The sequence below is a fragment of the Henckelia pumila genome, chromosome 4 (genome assembly GCF_033568475.1).
Source record: "Henckelia pumila isolate YLH828 chromosome 4, ASM3356847v2, whole genome shotgun sequence".
Lineage (NCBI taxonomy): Eukaryota > Viridiplantae > Streptophyta > Magnoliopsida > Lamiales > Gesneriaceae > Henckelia > Henckelia pumila.
In genome coordinates this window covers 45,273,921-45,293,457 of record NC_133123.1, presented here as the reverse complement: position 1 = coordinate 45,293,457, position 19,537 = coordinate 45,273,921, and the positions used below count along the sequence as shown (strand labels likewise).

Genomic DNA, 19,537 nt, shown 5'->3' with positions numbered 1-19,537 from the left:
GTGAAATTATCTTAAAGAGTATGTATTTTTGTTTCGTGAAATAAGTCGATTCGGCCAACATTTACAATTAAAAGTAATATTTTTAGCATAAAAATAGTATTTTTTATGAGTTGGATTGGATCGAAAATCTATATCACAATAATGATCTGTGATACGATCTCACATGAGTTTTTTTATTAACTGAAGTGGTGCTACTGTGTTGCATCATTTTTGGCGCATATCTAATAAGTTATTTTGTACGACAATTTGCTTATAAGAAATCAAACCCTCTCCCTATTAAGCTGATTGATTCCAATAAGCATCAATGAAGTTACATTGCGTACAACGTCATTTGCTGCAAGACAGATTGTATACCATCCAGACGAAGCAATGAAATTTAGAGGCACAAATGGAAACAAAAATGTGAATATATATTTCCGGATTGTACCGTCGCACAAAAGATAGAAATTTCGAATTGCTAGTGACCGAAAACCAAAAATGCTGCCATCATGCTGGCCAGAGGAACTGAAATGTTGTCGTCCACGGTTTCCGTGATCGGGAGCGATTCCACCACAGTTGCCACAAGAGAAATTAAAGCAACCCTTTCTAGAGTCCACACTCCTTCAAGTTTAATGTAACCAAATGCCGAAAAATAGTAGAGTATACTGTAACAGATGTAAAATGTCAAATTTAAAAGATCATAGAGAAGCAAGTTTTCTAAATCATAATTCCTCCAACCTTTTTTCGAGCATGAATTGAGATATATCTTCGAGCAGCTAAGCCGAAGCATTGGATATATTTACCATATTTTCTTCCAAGATATATGGGTAGTTACAAGTTGGTGGTGTTATTATACAAGTAGCTGGAGCAAATGGGCAGTTTGGGGGCAAAAAAAAAAAAAAAGAAACAAAAAAAGAAAAGAAAAAGGTCCTATTTAGAAATTTTAGGCATTTGGTGAAATCACAGAAAGAAAAAAGGAGCACTCAAATTGTATTAACTATTAACTGGAACAGAGACATACTTGCAAGAAAATGAAAGGCTTGAAGATCTTTATACGCACCTTATAGAGACCAAGAAACCAAAAAGAAACATGGATATGCTACCAGCCCAACTCTTCTGTTGATTGTAAGGAATTTTAAGGGCGCCAAATCTTCTTCCCATTATGTCAGCGATGCCTGATCGATTCAGCAAGTTTGAAGAGTTGAGCAAAAGAACCTAAAAATATTTAAAAGGCAGAGCTCTCACCATCACCACCGCACATCATCGCCAGTGAAACCATTCCAATAGGTGATTCACGCCAGAAAACGATTGCACATAAAATCAACACGAGAACGTAAAAAAGAGGACCTCTAAGCAATTCCCTGCAAAGGAAAACTGAATTATTTACCAAAGTTTTTCTTGTTATCTAATGGTAACCTTCAAAATAGATGAAATGAGTATTGAGAATTACTCAGGCTTTCCCTCTCGCGTAACTGATTTTATGAGTCCTTCATCTGGAACTAAGGAAAGGCCGTGTATCACAAGCCTTAAGCAATTCATAGAAGGCACTAACGAAGCAAAGTAGCGGGCCACTGTTGATGTACTAATCTAAGATCAAATGATCAGCTGAAATATTCGAGGAGATGCGGATTGCAAAATACCTGATGGCACAGTAGATACCTGAAAATTGGCCATGACGCCAGAAAAAGCAACCCAGAGAGTATATGAACCAGTTTCCGACTCAAATTCTGTTAGAAGAGTTGGGAAATTCGAGACGGACACATGAGAGAAAGGCAAGTATAAGTGCTGTTACAATGAAAACTGTTTGCTGCTGCAAACTGAAGTTGGAATACAAAGCATTTTGTTGATAATATAAACTCGTTCTGTACAGAATGTCACAGATTCAGCCATGTCATTTCCTCAATTCAGATTTTGAACAAATTGATTATCATCCCTCTAGACACACAAAAAAATTTATATGCGCTGCTGCTGAAAATGGAACCTTCTAGTTTGAAACATAAAAAGTATTCCTCAAATTTCCAGTATATACAAGGGAACTTTCATGCTCACATTTCCGCAGATGAAAAGGAAAAGTCACCTCATGCCAATAATTTATTTAATAGTTCCATTGCTTTGCATCATTTCATTTATCTGTTTTTTTTTTTCCCAAGATACTGTTGATCACTTATTCTTAACATACATTGTTCACTATTGAGTATTGACAGACTCTTCAAAAAGCCCAGTCGAGATATTAGTGCTTTCTCAATCACAAATGACTATAAATATGAATGCAAATGAGAGGGAGTAGACGACTTATTTGCATTTCAATTGACACTGTTAGACAAATAGATCAAGGTTTCAGTGACTACCACAAGGGACATCAATCTTTCGATGGTTTCCCATTTATGGTTTATGAGTGAAACCAACTTCCATATGGCATAGCCTCATATGCTTGACAATTGGTGTGTTGGTATTTATTTTTTTTAAAAAGTCTACATATTAAAGTGCGAAACAATTAAATCAAGGAATATTTGACCAATTGATAAGAATCGAGACTCAAAATTCTCAAATGAACAGCTAATTCTCAGCTCTTGACTGCTCTCCACATAGCTAGCAGAAGGGACTTACTTGTTGAACAAAAACATAGAGAGGTAACAGTGGCATTTCAAAGCATGTCAATCATAAAATTTCCACTCAGACCAAATGTGTGTCCGTTTGCAAAAGTTTAAATTGTGACATCCAAGTAATTTTACGAAGTGATTACTTCCAATATTTGCAAACTCCTAAAATCTGTTGGGCTTGGTTTGGAGGATTAGGCAAGTTGAATGGGTTAACTCTGGTATAACCAAAGAGGAAGACTACATATTGATTTTCTATGCTTTGGCATGGTGTACTGTACACAACTCTAAAAGCAGAATTTACACATATTTGTGTCAATACTTTAATAAGAAAATACACATTTCTGGATATAGAATATTTCTGTGAACAAAAGAAAATAAAAAAAAATTGCAGACCACTCTTCTAGTCTTCTTTTCTATACTTGGAAAGTGCATAGAAAACAGAGAACAAATAGAATGAATCGTTTCAGGAAATGGATTGAAGTGCTTCAGGAATAAACAAACAATTCAACTGGTATCGGTTATTGACTGTTAGTCTGTTAGCAAGTTCCTATGTTTTTTGTGCAATCCCCACCCATTTCCCTACATTTAGGTTACCAAATCTAGAACATTTAATTCCAGCACAAAGATTCTTTTTTTCTTTTTCTTTTTCTTTTTTTGAATTAACATTCTCACCCACTATTACATCAATCACAAAACAGGTAACATTTCACAGTGTACACACGAGTGAGTGTAAGTAAGGGATAAAAAGAAAATTGACCTGCTCGATAATGTTGCGCCGCGTGAGGTTATCGAAAGTGGAGACAAGAGCATAACCACCGGCGATGACCAACGCGGTGGCCCCGGCGTCCTGTAGAACAGGACCGCCAGCTCCCACGCCGGCAAGCAACGCAGAGATGGGGCGGCGACGCACATTGAAACGTTTCGCTGCGATGCGTTCGGGAAGGACTTTGAGTAACATGGGGATAGTTGAGTCGGGGGCTGCCGCGCGGCGCCGGAGGTAGACGTAGGATAAGGTCCCGACAGCGGCCGGCGGTCGGGGGCTCAGGATTCCGACGTAGGCCATACTCTCTCGTGGTTATGACTTATGTACGTTAAATGAGAACGATGATGAAAGATTTTGTCGACTGCTACACATTTCAGTTGAGGTGGAGACCACTTCAACTGCGAGATATTTATAAATAAAATATAAAGCCAATATCAGTTGCGTCATCACGTGAGCATTAATTTATGTGGCAATTATCTATTGAATATAAAAATATCACTGATGTGACAATTATTTATTAAATATAAATAATATTATGTCAGTGATATTCAAGTGTTCACAGTTGTTGCTTATCATATCAAAATACAAAAATAAATTGTAAAATTACAAAAAAGAAAGCAATAAATATAACGTTTTTGTAAATAAATAGTTACCAGACTATCAATTTTATAAAAGTGTGTAACATTTCGTAAATAAAAAACACCCACGAACATAAACTGAGTGTCATTTTGATAAATAAAAAAAGATCTGATGGCAGAAAAAAATGATGGTAGAAAAAGATGAGACCATATAAAATGATTAATCTTGTTGATAATTAAGTTAAGATATAATCTTAATTTTATCTCAAACTTGGTCAATTAATTTAAAATCAATTAATTAAATAGACTCTACTTAAGATAGTAAGATATTATATATCTATGTGTATATATATACTGAAATATGTTTTTTTAAAATAAATTTTTTATTAAATAAAAATACTTCATTCATTCCAATTATATAGGTTTATTTTTTTATTCACATAAATTAAAAAAATCATTAAAAACAATTTATCTACAAACTTTACATTTTATCTTGTTTGTCATTCAAAAAACAGTTTCATGTTGATTTTAATTAGTTGTCCGAGTTGATAGAGTAAATAAGTTATTAATCATAAATGGTTATAAGTTCGATTCTCCTATCAATATTTTCTCGAATTAGCATGTCGCATAGTACTTGTTCAATGCGTTTTTACTGGCTAGTATAATTTCATATACAAGAGACTCGTTGTGTAAACAAAAAAACAATTAAAAAAATGGCTGGACTTTTATGCAAAGTGAAAGAATTCGTCGTGTTTTCCAGATTCACGTTTGAAGTGTGCAAACGCAACGAGAAATGTGCATAGAAAAAGTGATGGTTAACAGAAACAGAAAAATGACGGTTACGAGAAATTTAATAATAATATGTGGGATAATTAATTGGGAAAATAAATTATTTTTGTCAACATTTTTAGCAGTTTTTTTTTTCAAAAATGACAACTTTTATATAAACAAATAATTGTAAATTGTAAGTAGACTTGTCAATTTGGCTCGGCCCAACAATTTTTTTTAAAAAAAATTGATAAATTTTATATAAACAAATGATTGTAAATTGTAAATAGATCTGTCAATTCGGGCCGCCCCGCCCCGCCCCGCTAAGTAGACCTGTCAATCCGGCCCGGCCCGGCCCGCCATCGCACGAGACAGGGCGAGGCGACCCAAATTGATGGCGGGTTGGGAATACTCCAACCCAACCCGTCATAGGTTGCGGATTGGGCAGGCCAACCCGCCATAAATTCAAAAATTCAAAAATTTTAAAAATATGAAAATAATTTAAAAAATTATACATAAATAATTATAGATGATATTCATATTTAAAAACTCATTAACAATAAATAAATTATAATAAATAATATAATTTTTTTAAAAAAATAAATTAAACATAAATTATTATAAATCATATAAATCATTTAGAGCTTATAATCATTTATTAAATATTTTAAACAACATAAATGGTTTAATACTTATCAATTATACATAAAATATTTAAAATATTACTTATAATATAAATTTTAAAATGTGGGAAAAAAATTGGCGGCTGACCCGCATGCCAGCCAGCCCCGCCTTGGCCCGTGACCCAAACGAGCCAGCCGATTTTGGCCCGCCTCCTGATGCGTCGGTAAAAACATGACCCAACTCGCCATTTTTTAATGACGGGACGGGTTAGCCCGACGAGTCAAACCCAAATTTATTGGTCTAATTGTAAGTTAACTAAAGCGTGAAAACGTCCATACTCTAAATCTCGAAACTATTGAACTATCGGAACATAATGAAATGTAATTCCTCTAAATATATTGGGTCGGGTTCGATTCATGTCTATTTTTAAGAGGTCTGAGCCCAAGGATATCATGTCAAGACTAGGGTTGTACTCGAAGGAGGAGCTCAATCCCTCTAATAAACTCGAGTAGGTCATATCTCGTAAAAGCTTAAACCTTGGCACTAGTCCTAAGAGGGTCCGAGCCCCTGCAGCCGAGCCCATATGGCCCAAGTGAAAGAGCCGAGCCTAAGGGCCAAGCCCATTAACTAAGAGAAACTATAGGCTCGTTATATCTCGTAAATATGGAAAACACTTTGGAGTCTCTAATTATGAGGGCTGACTTAAGAATTCGTATTATGATCACTGACTTAATGTAGTGACCTATCCGGATCATCTACTAAACAAGTTTTTTTTTCTTTTTTGACAAAGGGGTGGGGTTTAGTGGGCATAATACTACTACTAAACAAGTCTACATACAATTAACTTAATAAAACAAAATCAATTCAACAGCAAAAACTAAAGCATATTTTGTAGTAACTCATATCCTGTTTTAAGTAATAAAATATAAATATGATTAAGGGTTACTAACTAAATAAACAATGGATTAACAAGACCAATCAGAACAAAAGTTACAAATTGGACTTCGGGCAGTTCGGAAGATCCGAATTTCATATACTTCGGAAGCAGCGAAGTCCACATGGTCAACTTTGGAAACAAGAGATCAGTTTGGAAGGTCTGAGTTGGAGATCGGAATTTCCGAACCCCTTCAGCCAAGTTGTCCATGATTAGTCATGAGTTAAATTGACACGTGGTGCTGTTCGGACCATCCGAAGTGACAGATCGGAGCATCCGATGACATGGAGCGATGACTAAGCAATGAAACTGGACGTGTATAAATGCATGAGAGCATATGCTCACGTTTTCTTGGCATGGGACAAGCATGGTCTGCTGGGTCAGGTTCAAGGGGTGTCCTAGGGTGCCTAGGGTCGAGCTGGGTCCAGGGGTTCAGGCTGGTTCACGGCTGGGTTCAAGCTGGTGCAAGGTTGGTCATGGGAGGCGGCAGTTTAGGGTTTAGTGGAAGGGGGGCTCGGCTGGTCATGCTAGGCCATGACCCAGCCGAGCCAAGGCTGGGTTCGAACCGGCAGGACCCTGGGAAGGTCCTGCCGGCGGCGCTCCGGCCAGGGGCGGCCGGAGCGAGGCGGCAGCAGCCCCTAAAGAGCTGCTGCTCGCGCAGCCAAGGGCAAGGAGAGGGGGCGTCGGGTAGAGGGGATTTCTGGGTGGTTCCGGGTCGGGTCAGGGTAGTGGGTCGGGTCAGTAGGGTCTAGGGTCGGGTCAGGCAAGTTCGGGTCCGGGCTAGGTGGGCCGGGCTCGAGTATTTTAATTTTAAAATATTTAATGATTTAATTGGTTGTTTGGGCCATTTAATTAGTTAGAAAATTATTTGGGCCTCCAAATAATTTTATTTGGGCTTTTTAAATTATTTTTAAGTTAACCCAATAATTTTATGGGCCCGTGGGCCCATCGGAATTTTTGGGCTAGTCAGTGATTTTATTGGGCCAGTCTAGGAATTTTTATGAATTAATTAGTTATTGGGCCTAAATATTTTTATTTAAGCCCAATAACATTTAAGTATTTTATTTTAGTAAAAATTATAATTTTTAAAATTAGTTATTTAATTATGGGCTTTAAGTTAGTTAACAGGCTTTAAGTCAGTTAAGGGGTTTAGTAGAGAGACCAGCAGTCTGGACCAACCCATGAAAATAAACTAAGTCCGGAATATATATTTAATTATTTTTATGCATGAAGTCTATTTTAAGTAAAAGTATATTTATTATTAAAATTAATTAAATATATATTACGGACATATTTTAAGTGCATGCATACATGAAATATTTTATGATGTGTTTATGATTAAGAATTGAGCATGAAAAATATTTTTATGGAAATTGAAGTGATGTGACAGCATAGAAGTGGGTTTTACCACTGACACAGAGGTAGTTCTACTACCGGCATAGAAGTGGGTTTTACCACTGGCACAGAGGTAGTTTACTACCAGCATAGAGGTGGATTTATCCACCGCCACGTACGATGGTTCTTTAGACTGATCAGTCGGCACGGTTATTAGTCACATTCATGGATATGACCATACTCAGTTTTTTATGTTTATGACATGCTCAATTATGTTATGTATGTTGAAGATTGTTATGTTATGTTTATGATTTATGATTCAGCATTTATGTTATGAAAAATGTTTACATGCATGCTCATGTACATGTATATGTATTAGTATCTACGTGATGCATTATTTTAACCCTTGTTATAAAGGATTAGACATGTTGAGCCTCTAGGCTCACTACGCTTATATGGTGCAGGTGAGTATGATGTAGCTCCTACCGGTGGCGAGGACGTATGAGCGAGCATGGCAGTGGCCCTGTGACCGTCTCGCTAGGATTTTATTTATGCATGAGTTATATATTCAGGATATTTTTATGTTTTCAGTGGTTATGATTAATTATTGATTTTTCATGATTTTAGTAGACATAAGTTATAAATTTTCACTATATACATTATTTTATCTATTGCATGACTCAAGATTTTATCAAATAACTGTTTATTATTTTTATTTTTGTTAATTAAGCGAGTTATTATTTGTAATATTATTTTTAATGTTTATACATATATGTATGGGCGTATATGTATATAGTATTAAAAAAAAAAAAAGTTTTTCCGCATTTAGTAGTACTAGGCGTTTCAATTGGTATCAGAGCACGGTCCTTGGAGGGTGTCTATCTGCCACGTGAAGCTCAGAAATCCTGCTACTGGTCTGTAAGTTTTAAATGTTTTAATAAGATTTAGAAGGAGCATATGTATTAATTTTAAGTATTTCATGTTCAGTAAGACTTTTGAAACCCTTAGTTATGCATTGCGATTTACGTAAAGAAATATGTGGTGGTACAGAATGCCTCCCAGACAGATGAATAGACGCGGAGGACCTCCACCTCCACCTCCGCAGAATCCTCTTTCAGCATTGGAGCAGGCCAATGCGAATATGATGGCTGGGATTACTGCTCTGTTGGAGCAGCAGGCGGCACGTCCGAGGCTTTCACATGATGAGGATGTGGCTGAGCGGTTCCAGAAGAAGGGACCAAAGGAGTTTACAGGCACCACTGATCCGCTCATTGCTGAGGGGTGGATTCGATCATTGGAGTCTATCTTTGACTACATGGGGATTACAGACGCTGATAGGGTCAAGTGTGCGGTGTATATGATGAGAGGGGATGCAGCCTCTTGGTGGGAAGGCGCTGTTAGGGGCGTGAACCTACCTACTTTGACGTGGATAGAGTTCAGACGTATGTTCTATGCCAAGTATTTTACTGAGGATGTGCGCAGCCGCATGATCCGGGAGTTCATGAGTCTCCGCCAGGGGGACAAGTCTGTGGTGGAGTACATCACACAATTCGAGAGAGGGTGTCGCTTTGTGCCCCTTATTGCTGACAGTGCACCGGATAAATTGAGACAGTTTGTTGATGGGTTACGGGCTGACATTAAGCATGACGTCCGCATGTTGGATGTCGCTACTTATGAGGCTGCAGTTAGTAGAGCATTGCGCTCTGAGGAGGGGAGAAGAGATATACAGAAGGAACAGCAGCGTAAGAGACAGTTCCAGCTGGAATCTTATCAACCATCTTCGCTACCACCCATAAAGAAACAGTTCACAGGGCCATCTAAGGACCTTAACCAGCAGAGTCAGCAGGGTCAGCAGCAGCAGCAACAGAGGGGCGGGGCCCCTAAGCCAGGAGGAGTACCACTTTGCCCGAAGTGTCAGAAAGCACATTCGGGTCTGTGTCTGAGTGGGTCGAATGTGTGTTTCCATTGCAAGGAGCCGGGGCACATGTCCATAAATTGTCCAAGGAAGAAGAACACCACAGGGAGGGTGTTTGTCATGCAAGCAGCTGGGGCAGACCCAAACACCTCTTTGATCTCCGGTATGCCCTAACCTATTCTTTTAAGGGAACTTTGGTGAAGTTAAAAATATTTTGTTTATCAGAGTGCGCAGCAGAAGCATTACTTTTGGGATACCGAAACTTGGGAACTAGATATGTGATAATGAGTTTAGTGAATTGGATTTTGAAGAACTCTGTTATTAGAATTTGATCCGTCGAATTTCGAGGACGAAATTCAATTTAAGGGGGGGAGAATTGTAACACCCGGAAATTTTAATACGTGAATTCGCATGCATAAATAGGGAAATTAATTATTTAAAAATTTATATTTGGGTTAAATGACATTTATGTGAATTATATGCATGATTAAAATTTATTTTTAGCATTAACCCATAATTATTGTATTTTTAGATTTTTAAGAATTTTATTGAGTGGATTGCGTAGACGGGACCGTGGATGGACGAGATGCCAAAATATTTAGCCAAAAATATTTTATGAGTTTTTGAGCCTTAAAATATTATTTTAAGGTATTGTGTCAAGAAAATTTTAGTATTTAAGTATATATTAATTTAAGAATTGATTTTTGGCCAAAATAAGTCATTTTAAGGACTTTTATTAATATTTAAAAATTCCCTAATTTGATATTTCGGGATTTAATATTTTTCCATCAGATTATTATTATTTATTTAGGGTTTTAAATATTTAATTAGACATGATTTTATTCCTAAATTAATATCCTATTTTTTTTATTCTATTTAATTTATTTAAAACCTAAAACCTACCATACCAATTTAAACCCATCAGCCGACTTCACCCATCCCCTTCACTCCCATTCTCTCGTTCCAGTAGGTTTCAAGCCCCCATAGCCGATCCAACCAAGCTCCACCTTTGAAGGTTTTTGGTCCGTTCGTCGTCCCGGAGTCCCGTAAACGCATCAATCGTTGTCAAATAATTATCAAAGGCATGTTTAACTCCTTTCTTTAACACCATATAAGCTACATACACGTTTTTATGGCAGATCTTTTATGTTTTATTCTGATTTTTCATTGAGTGCATGCAAGATCTTGAATTAAATAATGAACAGCTCACGTTTTTCATGTTTGGATGGCATATGCTCACGTTTTCTTGGCATGGGACAAGCATGGTCTGCTGGGTCAGGTTCAAGGGGTGTCCTAGGGTGCCTAGGGTCGAGCTGGGTCCAGGGGTTCAGGCTGGTTCACGGCTGGGTTCAAGCTGGTGCAAGGTTGGTCATGGGAGGCGGCAGTTTAGGGTTTAGTGGAAGGGGGGCTCGGCTGGTCATGCTAGGCCATGACCCAGCCGAGCCAAGGCTAGGTTCGAACCGGCAGGACCCTGGGAAGGTCCTGCCGGCGGCGCTCCGGCCAGGGGCTGCCGGAGCGAGGCGGCAGCAGCCCCTAAAGGGCTGCTGCTCGCGCAGCCAAGGGCAAGGAGAGGGGGGCGTCGGGTAGGGGGGATTTCTGGGTGGTTCCGGGTCGGGTCAGGGTAGTGGGTCGGGTCAGTAGGGTCTAGGGTCGGGTCAGGCAGGTTCGGGTCTGGGCTAGATGGGCCGGGCTCGAGTATTTTAATTTTAAAATATTTAATGATTTAATTGGTTGTTTGGGCCATTTAATTAGTTAGAAAATTATTTGGGTCTCCAAATAATTTTATTTGGGCTTTTTAAATTATTTTTAAGTTAACCCAATAATTTTATGGGCCCGTGGGCCCATCGGAATTTTTGGGCTAGTCAGTGATTTTATTGGGTCAGTCTAGGAATTTTTATGAATTAATTAGTTATTGGGCCTAAATATTTTTATTTAAGCCCAATAACATTTAAGTATTTTATTTTAGTAAAAATTATAATTTTTAAAATTAGTTATTTAATTATGGGCTTTAAGTTAGTTAACAGGCTTTAAGTCAGTTAAGGGGTTTAGTAAAGAGACCAGCAGTCTGGACCAACCCATGAAAATAAACTAAGTCCGGAATATATATTTAATTATTTTTATGCATGAAGTCTATTTTAAGTAAAAGTATATTTATTATTAAAATTAATTAAATATATATTACGGACATATTTTAAGTGCATGCATACATGAAATATTTTATGATGTGTTTATGATTAAGAATTGAGCATGAAAAATATTTTTATGGAAATTGAAGTGATGTGACAGCATAGAAGTGGGTTTTACCACTGACACAGAGGTAGTTCTACTACCGGCATAGAAGTGGGTTTTACCACTGGCACAGAGGTAGTTTACTACCAGCATAGAGGTGGATTTATCCACCGCCACGTACGATGGTTCTTTAGACTGATCAGTCGGCACGGTTATTAGTCACATTCATGGATATGACCATACTCAGTTTTTTATGTTTATGACATGCTCAATTATGTTATGTATGTTGAAGATTGTTATGTTATGTTTATGATTTATGATTCAGCATTTATGTTATGAAAAATGTTTACATGCATGCTCATATACATGTATATGTATTAGTATCTACGTGATGCATTATTTTAACCCTTGTTATAAAGGATTAGACATGTTGAGCCTCTAGGCTCACTACGCTTATATGGTGCAGGTGAGTATGATGTAGCTCCTACCGGTGGCGAGGACGTATGAGCGAGCATGGCAGTGGCCCCGTGACCGTCTCGCTAGGATTTTATTTATGCATGAGTTATATATTCAGGATATTTTTATGTTTTCAGTGGTTATGATTAATTATTGATTTTTCATGATTTTAGTAGACATAAGTTATAAATTTTCACTATATACATTATTTTATCTATTGCATGACTCAAGATTTTATCAAATAACTGTTTATTATTTTTATTTTTGTTAATTAAGCGAGTTATTATTTGTAATATTATTTTTAATGTTTATACATATATGTATGGACGTATATGTATATAGTATTAAAAAAAAAAAAAGTTTTTCCGCATTTAGTAGTACTAGGCGTTTCATATATATTATTTAATTTATTAATTTGCTTTATAATTAAAATTATAATAAAAACTGAAAAAACTTTTTCACTCTTAATTTCTATGAAGCTCGCTTAAGCTTCTAAAGGTTGAAGCGTTCGTGATGCTTCATCACACTTCACGTTTTTTATAATTTTGTTTAAAGTCATTTGTATCAGTATAGTGAGGTTAACACATTTATTGAAATATATAAATATTATCATCTCTTTAAATTAATGTTCGATTTTTATTTTTTTTTGATATGCTATGAGTTTTGACAAAAGGAAAATGATAAATACAAGTGATCGAATTCACGAAGTTAGCGAGCAAAATGTGGTAGGAGAATCTAAAATATAAATTAATTTTTTTTAATGAATTTTTCAATGTTATATGTTTGATGCAATAATTGTGTATGCAGGGTAGAGTAAATGTGATGTTTGAGTTGTTGTGCAGTTTAAAAGATTTGAGTTGCACCGTTACCACCAGCTACAGATTTTGATAAAGCGATAAGTGTTCAGTTCAAAACTTGGTATCAGAGTCAGATTACGGGTTCAATTTTCATTTATTGCAAGAAGTGCAATTATTGATAGAAAATTGTTGGGCGAAATAATTGTTCATGCTGGGTGGAGTAATCGAAACATGGTACTCGAGCTACTGTGCGGTTTAAAAGATTTGAGTTGCACAGTTACCATCAAGCACCAGCATAGCTTTTGGTAAGTGCGACAACCTCTCGATCGAACAGTTAAGATACATAATAAATCTTATATCATAATATATAAAATTTCAACATTAATTATAAATTAAATAAGTCATACATATATGAAATATAAAATATTACATTACAAATACAATCAAGTAATTTTATTGAAATTGTGTTTTATTCTACGTAATTTTATGTCAAACTTATCGAATATGAGTTCAACATATATTAAATTAGCAAACTAACGAACATGTTATGATCGAATAACCACGTATTCTTGAATTTTATAATTATCTTTTATTGATAATTTTTTTCGTATTTAACTCACAATACACTATCATTTGAACTTAAGGTATTGAAAGAAATTCAAAACATGCTCATAAAACTCAATCACTAACTCATACATAAAAATAATAAATATCAACATACTATATTGAACTTTGTAAGTAATTTACAATTATCATATCAAGTTTTTGAACTAACATCATTTGTTTCTTAAGAATTTCATCACAATTCTATGTCAATATGTTAATTTTTAAATCTTATTTATGAATTATATTTTAGTTTCTAAATATTTTTTAAAATAATGGTTCAATACAAATATTTTGACACTTATAATCATGATTATAAAAGTTCAACAAAAAAAATCTCTAGAACATGAACTAGATGAGAGATAATAAAAATATTACACAATTAAACAAAAACCACAATATAAAACTAAATAATTGTATATTACATATAAATTATTAATCTTGAATTCTTAATATTGAAGATTTCCGAGATTAGGAGGCTTTATTTAGTAAAAAAAAATTCAAAAACTAATGTTTGAATGAGCTATACAATGGCTCACTACAAAGTTATTGGAATAAAACATGCAATACAAAATAGACTAATAAAAATATTAAATGAGTTAAGCTGAATAAAACTCAAATATATAAGTATCTCACTTGATATACATAAATAGTTAACTCACATTATGGTGAGAATATGTAGGTATATGACTGTACGGTTGAGGACTTAAAAAATTTGATAGTTACTACTCTCATATCATCAAGGTGCATCCTCTTTTCGGGGTCTCGTCATGTGAGAACACCAAAGTTAAGCATGGTTTACTTAAGGCAATTATGAGATGGGTGATCTCTTGGAAATTTTCTCAGGATACGTGTGAGTGAGGACATAAACATGATGTAAAAACCAATGTTGATACGGTGGATATAGTCGTCGGATCTGGAGTGTTACAGTATTGCATCGTTGATTGCCCGAAAAATATATTGAGAGAATAAGACAAATAACAAAAGACGAAAAAATGTATTGAGATCTAGAATACGACAAATAACCAAAAAAATCAGATAAAAAGAATTACAAAAATTAAGTAGTTCATTTTTAAAAAAAAAAAATAAACAAATATGTTAAAAAATTAAACAAATATGTTAATTTCAAAATCAATTACATATGAATAATATTTAACATGAATTTTCAAAAGTTAAAATATCATCATCATAATCATTTTTTAGATTTATCTAATTCTATTTCGGATTCTATTATTCCAAGTCTTCAACCGCGTTTCTTACATGCAACACATGTGCATTGTTTCTAGTATTTAAAAAAGTGCAAATTGCTCAAAAATCCCCAATGCAAACATGTTTTGTTCCCTAGCCATTTTTTTGTACCACAATGTTTGTTAATTTGTACCACATTTTGTATGGTTTTATACCACATCTTGTATGATTTTGTACCACATTTTATGACTAGGAATCCCAAAGCAAAACATGTTTGCATTTGGTGATTTTTAAGCAAATTGCCCTTTAAAAAAATAAGATTTGTTTTTAAAAGCATGATCTATTTGTCTATCGCTTCCTTTTTTCTTTTTTTTTTTCTTTTTTTTTTTTCAGTTTCTCTTCTTGGACTGAACAATTTTTTTAAAAATAAAATAAAATCTTCGGACACGTGTCATGTTCTAAAGTCTTACTCAGTCCACTTTGCACGTTTCGAGAACAATCGTTGTCAATTTCCTAATGAATCAGAAGTCACGTCCCTGCCAACATCCTCGTTCGAGAATAGAGACGTGGATTCAAAGCAATGTGCGATATGTTCAAAGTCGTGATATTGAAGTATAATAACTTTTGTCTATCAAATAGCTATTCATCAACCATCGTTCATTCCTTCACATTTCAAATAATTCGTTTCAAAAGAGGTAAATTTTTTTTTTTTACATTTTCCAAAGAGGTGGAATATCCATCTCATATATAAATCGAGTAAATTCATCACAGACCATGGTTCAAGTTCAAAATCCAAATCCAAATCCAAATCCAAATCCAAAGACGAATAACATAAACTTTGTATGTTGGAACTCTCTCCGCCTTAACTCTCATGGCCCACGTCTCACCACTATCCTCATTCCCCTGTCTTCTTCCTCGAGAATAAATATAGTATTCAAACGTAATATCAAAATAGAAGAAAATATGGTTCGTTCAATGCAAATTTTTCCTTAAGCACAAACATATATATGTTCATTAATTGAAAAAAAGATCTGTCTACGATTGAATTTCTTTTTTATATATAAAGATATATAGATCAGTTTTCGATAAACCGTTGATGATTTTGAACTTATAAATTTGTTGTGTACATATATAAATAGATTTCAAGAAAATAGGTTGATTTGAGACGAATACAATCATTAGCATAGTTTTGACTTCTACTGAACTTTGATATGTGACGTTGCAATCAACGGTTTTGTTGCGTGATTTAATTTAGCTTCTCAATATCATTATTTTTCATAACAATTGAGATTATATCGGTAACAATGTATACTTAATTAGATTGGAATTGTATTAGTTTTAAGTTTGTTGCAAGTATAACAATTTTAAAAATATCTGCTACAAAATAGGTTTTGAATGAAAAATAATTTGTCCAAGCTAGATAGGTATTGAATGAAAATCAATATAAGTACATATGTCATGAATCATGATGATCGTTTAGTTTGGAAGATCTTTAATAAAAAAGAAAAAAAAAATTAGACACACTTTACTGTTTTAGGACCAAATTTTTTTAAGTTCGACTCAGATCAAATCTTAAATACAACATGGATCCAAAATGTAAATAGGTACAATTTTTTGAGCTGGATGGACCAGCTGATATATTATATCGCTATCATTTATATATACACCATCGGCCATCTATATTCTATACAAGAGAAATGTAACAGTAAGATCATGCATGGCTCTAGCTACTTGAAATATGATTTCTGTCTCAACTTCTAATTAAGCTTGCAAGTCGTCTCCACATGCTCCACCAAAAAAGAGCATACACAACATATATAAAATAGAAAATTATCTCTTCAAAAAAAATAAAATAAATATATATATATCTTTATCCGTGTGAATAAGATTATTATAATATAAATATATATATATTAATAGTGAAACAATACATACGAATACCATAATTTATACATCATCCAATTCACACCAAATGATGAGTAATTCACATGCAAGGACGAGTCTTCTAAAAACAAATAAACAAATTAACACAAAACATCATCTAATTAAAAAGAAAAGAAGAGATTTATAATCAACCTTCTAAATTTTGGCCACAAATTAAACCAAACATTTAATTGCTCATCGAACAATAAGCATGTTAATTCTCATAAAAACTCTTCCCACAAAGTTCTTGTAACTTGAGCACAACTCCATCCATCTCCTCTCTACTTCTCACTCTCATCTTATCCCCATGTTCTCTAGCCTTCCTCCTCAAACAATCCCCATTCTCCTTGCCTAAAACATATCGTATCATTCTCGAAATCTCATTTCTCTGAAGCCTCCCTTTCTCATCTCTCTTCACCTCCACACCAACGCCAAGGTCCACCACCAGCTTGGCATTCATCGGCTGGTCCAGATGCATCGGCATGGCGATAATCGGAACCCCGAAATCGATACTCTCCATCAAAGAATTCCAACCACAATGGCTCACAAAACCACCTATGCTCGAGTTGTTGAGAATTTTGGCTTGTGGCGCCCATTTCTCCACTATCTTCCCCTTATTATCTCCGACCCTTTCAACGAACCCTTTTGGCAAAACCTCCGACACATCCACTTCCTCTCCTTTTGGAAACCTTATGACCCATATGAAGTTGGCTTTGCTTAGCTCCAACCCGTGTGCTATTTCCTCGATATCTTTCTTGTTCAAGAAATACTCACTCCCAAACGACACGAAAACAGTCGAGCTTTCTTCTTTCCTATCAAGCCATCGTATGATCTCCATCCCCTCATGATCATCTCCACCACCAGCAGGACTCGGCTCCTGAATCATCGCACCCACCGGTTTGAGTTCCATGTTCATCAGTTCACACAAGTAATCGATGTACTTCCCTTCCACTTCCCTGGAAGTATTCAGAAAGATCACCCCGGGGCCTCTGCTCGGATCACGGATTTCGGCGTGATCGGGATCTTTCTCCTCCTCCTCGTACGAATCCGCCGTCCTCCGCACCATCGAAAACTCGAAATCCGACAGACGAAGCTCCGGGAAGGGGTAGTCCACCCCGGGACGCGTCATCACGTGCAAGAAGTACGAGAACATGGCCGCGCCGGCGGTGAAAAACGAAGCCGCCGGGATTCCGTGCCGCGACGCCACGGTTCCCACCCACGTCAGAATGATGTCGTGAAGCACGAAGTCCGGCCGGAGCTCTTCCAAGAGCTCCGAGAGACGGGGCTTGGAAGATTGCAGAGCCTTTCTCAGAGCCGGGTGGCGATTGATGGGGAGCCCGTTGGTGGTGTGGCAGTGCGGGGGGAGCTCCGGCGAAGACGGGAGATGGAGCTCCACTAAGTGGACGTGGTGGGAGTATTTTTCTGGGATTTTTCCCTTGAAAGAAGTCAAATTCGCGGGAGTGGAACAGAGATATGTCTGAAAATTGTAGCGAGAGAGCCTCTTGGCGAGTTCCAGGAAGGGAGTGATGTGGCCTTGAGCCAGCCATGGAAGCATGAAAACCTTGAGACTTTGCTTCTCTTTGCCAACCATACTGATATCTATATGTGTATATATATATCTCTCTTTGTTTTTTTGATAGACAAAAAAAATATGGATTCTTCAAGCCTGCGATAGTCCCTTTATATACATGGTGGTAGCCTTGAAATGGGGGACACCCTGAATTAATGAAAGGAAAATTATTTTTTTTGTCTTGACATTTTGCGATTTTAATCTTTTATATTTTTATATTTCAGTTTTAGTCCGCTATCTTTATTTTTTGGTAATTTTAGTCCTTTTTTTCAAAACGTGACATCAATTCAATGATGATGTGGAACTGACGTGTACAATGTCACGTAAGCATTTTTTAATAAAAAAGACCAAAATTGTCAAAAATCAAAACATGCAGGACTAAAACTGAAATTTGAAAATATGAAAGACCAAAATCGCAAAATGACAAATATATATGACTAAATTTGCAATTTTTCCATTAATTAATGAGATTTGCACGATACTAATATTGGATAATACACTCGTGAATAAATTAGTCAAATGCATTATATATCAATAAATCATATAATAGATTTGGTTATTTTATAATGATGATGTGAATTAAATTAAAAGTTTTGTTTTTTGAAGACAAATTAAAGTTTTATTAGTTTTCACATTGAAAGTGAAAGATTCACTATTAATTATAAATCTACATTTGGTTTTAAATTCGACACTTTTTTTTTTAAATTTGAGATCTTACGCAAACTTTGTTATTATTATTTTTGTAATGACGTAATCATCTACAAATGATACTAGTAAAGTAAATCAGATAAATATTATAATACGATGAACTAGCTCGTTCTAGAAATTGAGAAATTATTGGATAGCATTAAGAAGACAATTTTATAATCATTTTGTGTCTGTCTAGTTCACGGTACCATAAATCTATTTGATGGGACAATGCTACCTTTAAAAATTGATATGATAGTACTTTGGGCTGGGGTGGCGAGGCTGAGTAATCCAAGTTGACAGATTATTATTTTACATGTTTATTTTTGGACAACCTATTACTATTTTAGCGTGACACGTTTCATGCTTTGTAAGAAATGGGTTAATTATTTTAGTAGAATCATCGGCATCATCGACATACACATCGGTTAAAAAATGGATATTGTCGATAGAGAATTGGACACATTGGTTAAAATGATTAGGACATGTACGTGTAAATTATTTAATTATATTTTGGGGGATGGATCAGGTAATTGACACATGGCTTTCAAATAAATAAAAAAATATATATATTATTAATATAATTTA

At 35.5% G+C, this 19,537-nt stretch overlaps 2 protein-coding genes across 2 annotated transcripts; both read right to left on the bottom strand.

Annotated features, from left to right (window-relative positions):
* Positions 1–246: 246 nt before the first annotated feature.
* Positions 247–3,703, bottom strand: LOC140864906 (phytol kinase 1, chloroplastic). Its single transcript, XM_073269313.1, has 6 exons — positions 3,337–3,703; positions 1,639–1,706; positions 1,430–1,561; positions 1,225–1,340; positions 1,040–1,154; positions 247–644 (listed from the first exon to the last, which is right to left on the bottom strand). The coding sequence occupies exons 1-6, from the start codon at positions 3,640–3,642 to the stop codon at positions 458–460; spliced, it is 924 nt and encodes a 307-aa protein (XP_073125414.1). The 5' UTR covers positions 3,643–3,703; the 3' UTR covers positions 247–457.
* A 13,004-nt stretch (positions 3,704–16,707) lies between these two features.
* LOC140866658 (beta-D-glucosyl crocetin beta-1,6-glucosyltransferase-like) lies at positions 16,708–18,321 on the bottom strand. Its single transcript, XM_073271691.1, has one exon. It carries the CDS (start codon positions 18,281–18,283, stop codon positions 16,907–16,909), a length of 1,377 nt encoding a protein of 458 aa, XP_073127792.1. The 5' UTR covers positions 18,284–18,321; the 3' UTR covers positions 16,708–16,906.
* Between the last annotated feature and the right edge of the window lie 1,216 nt (positions 18,322–19,537).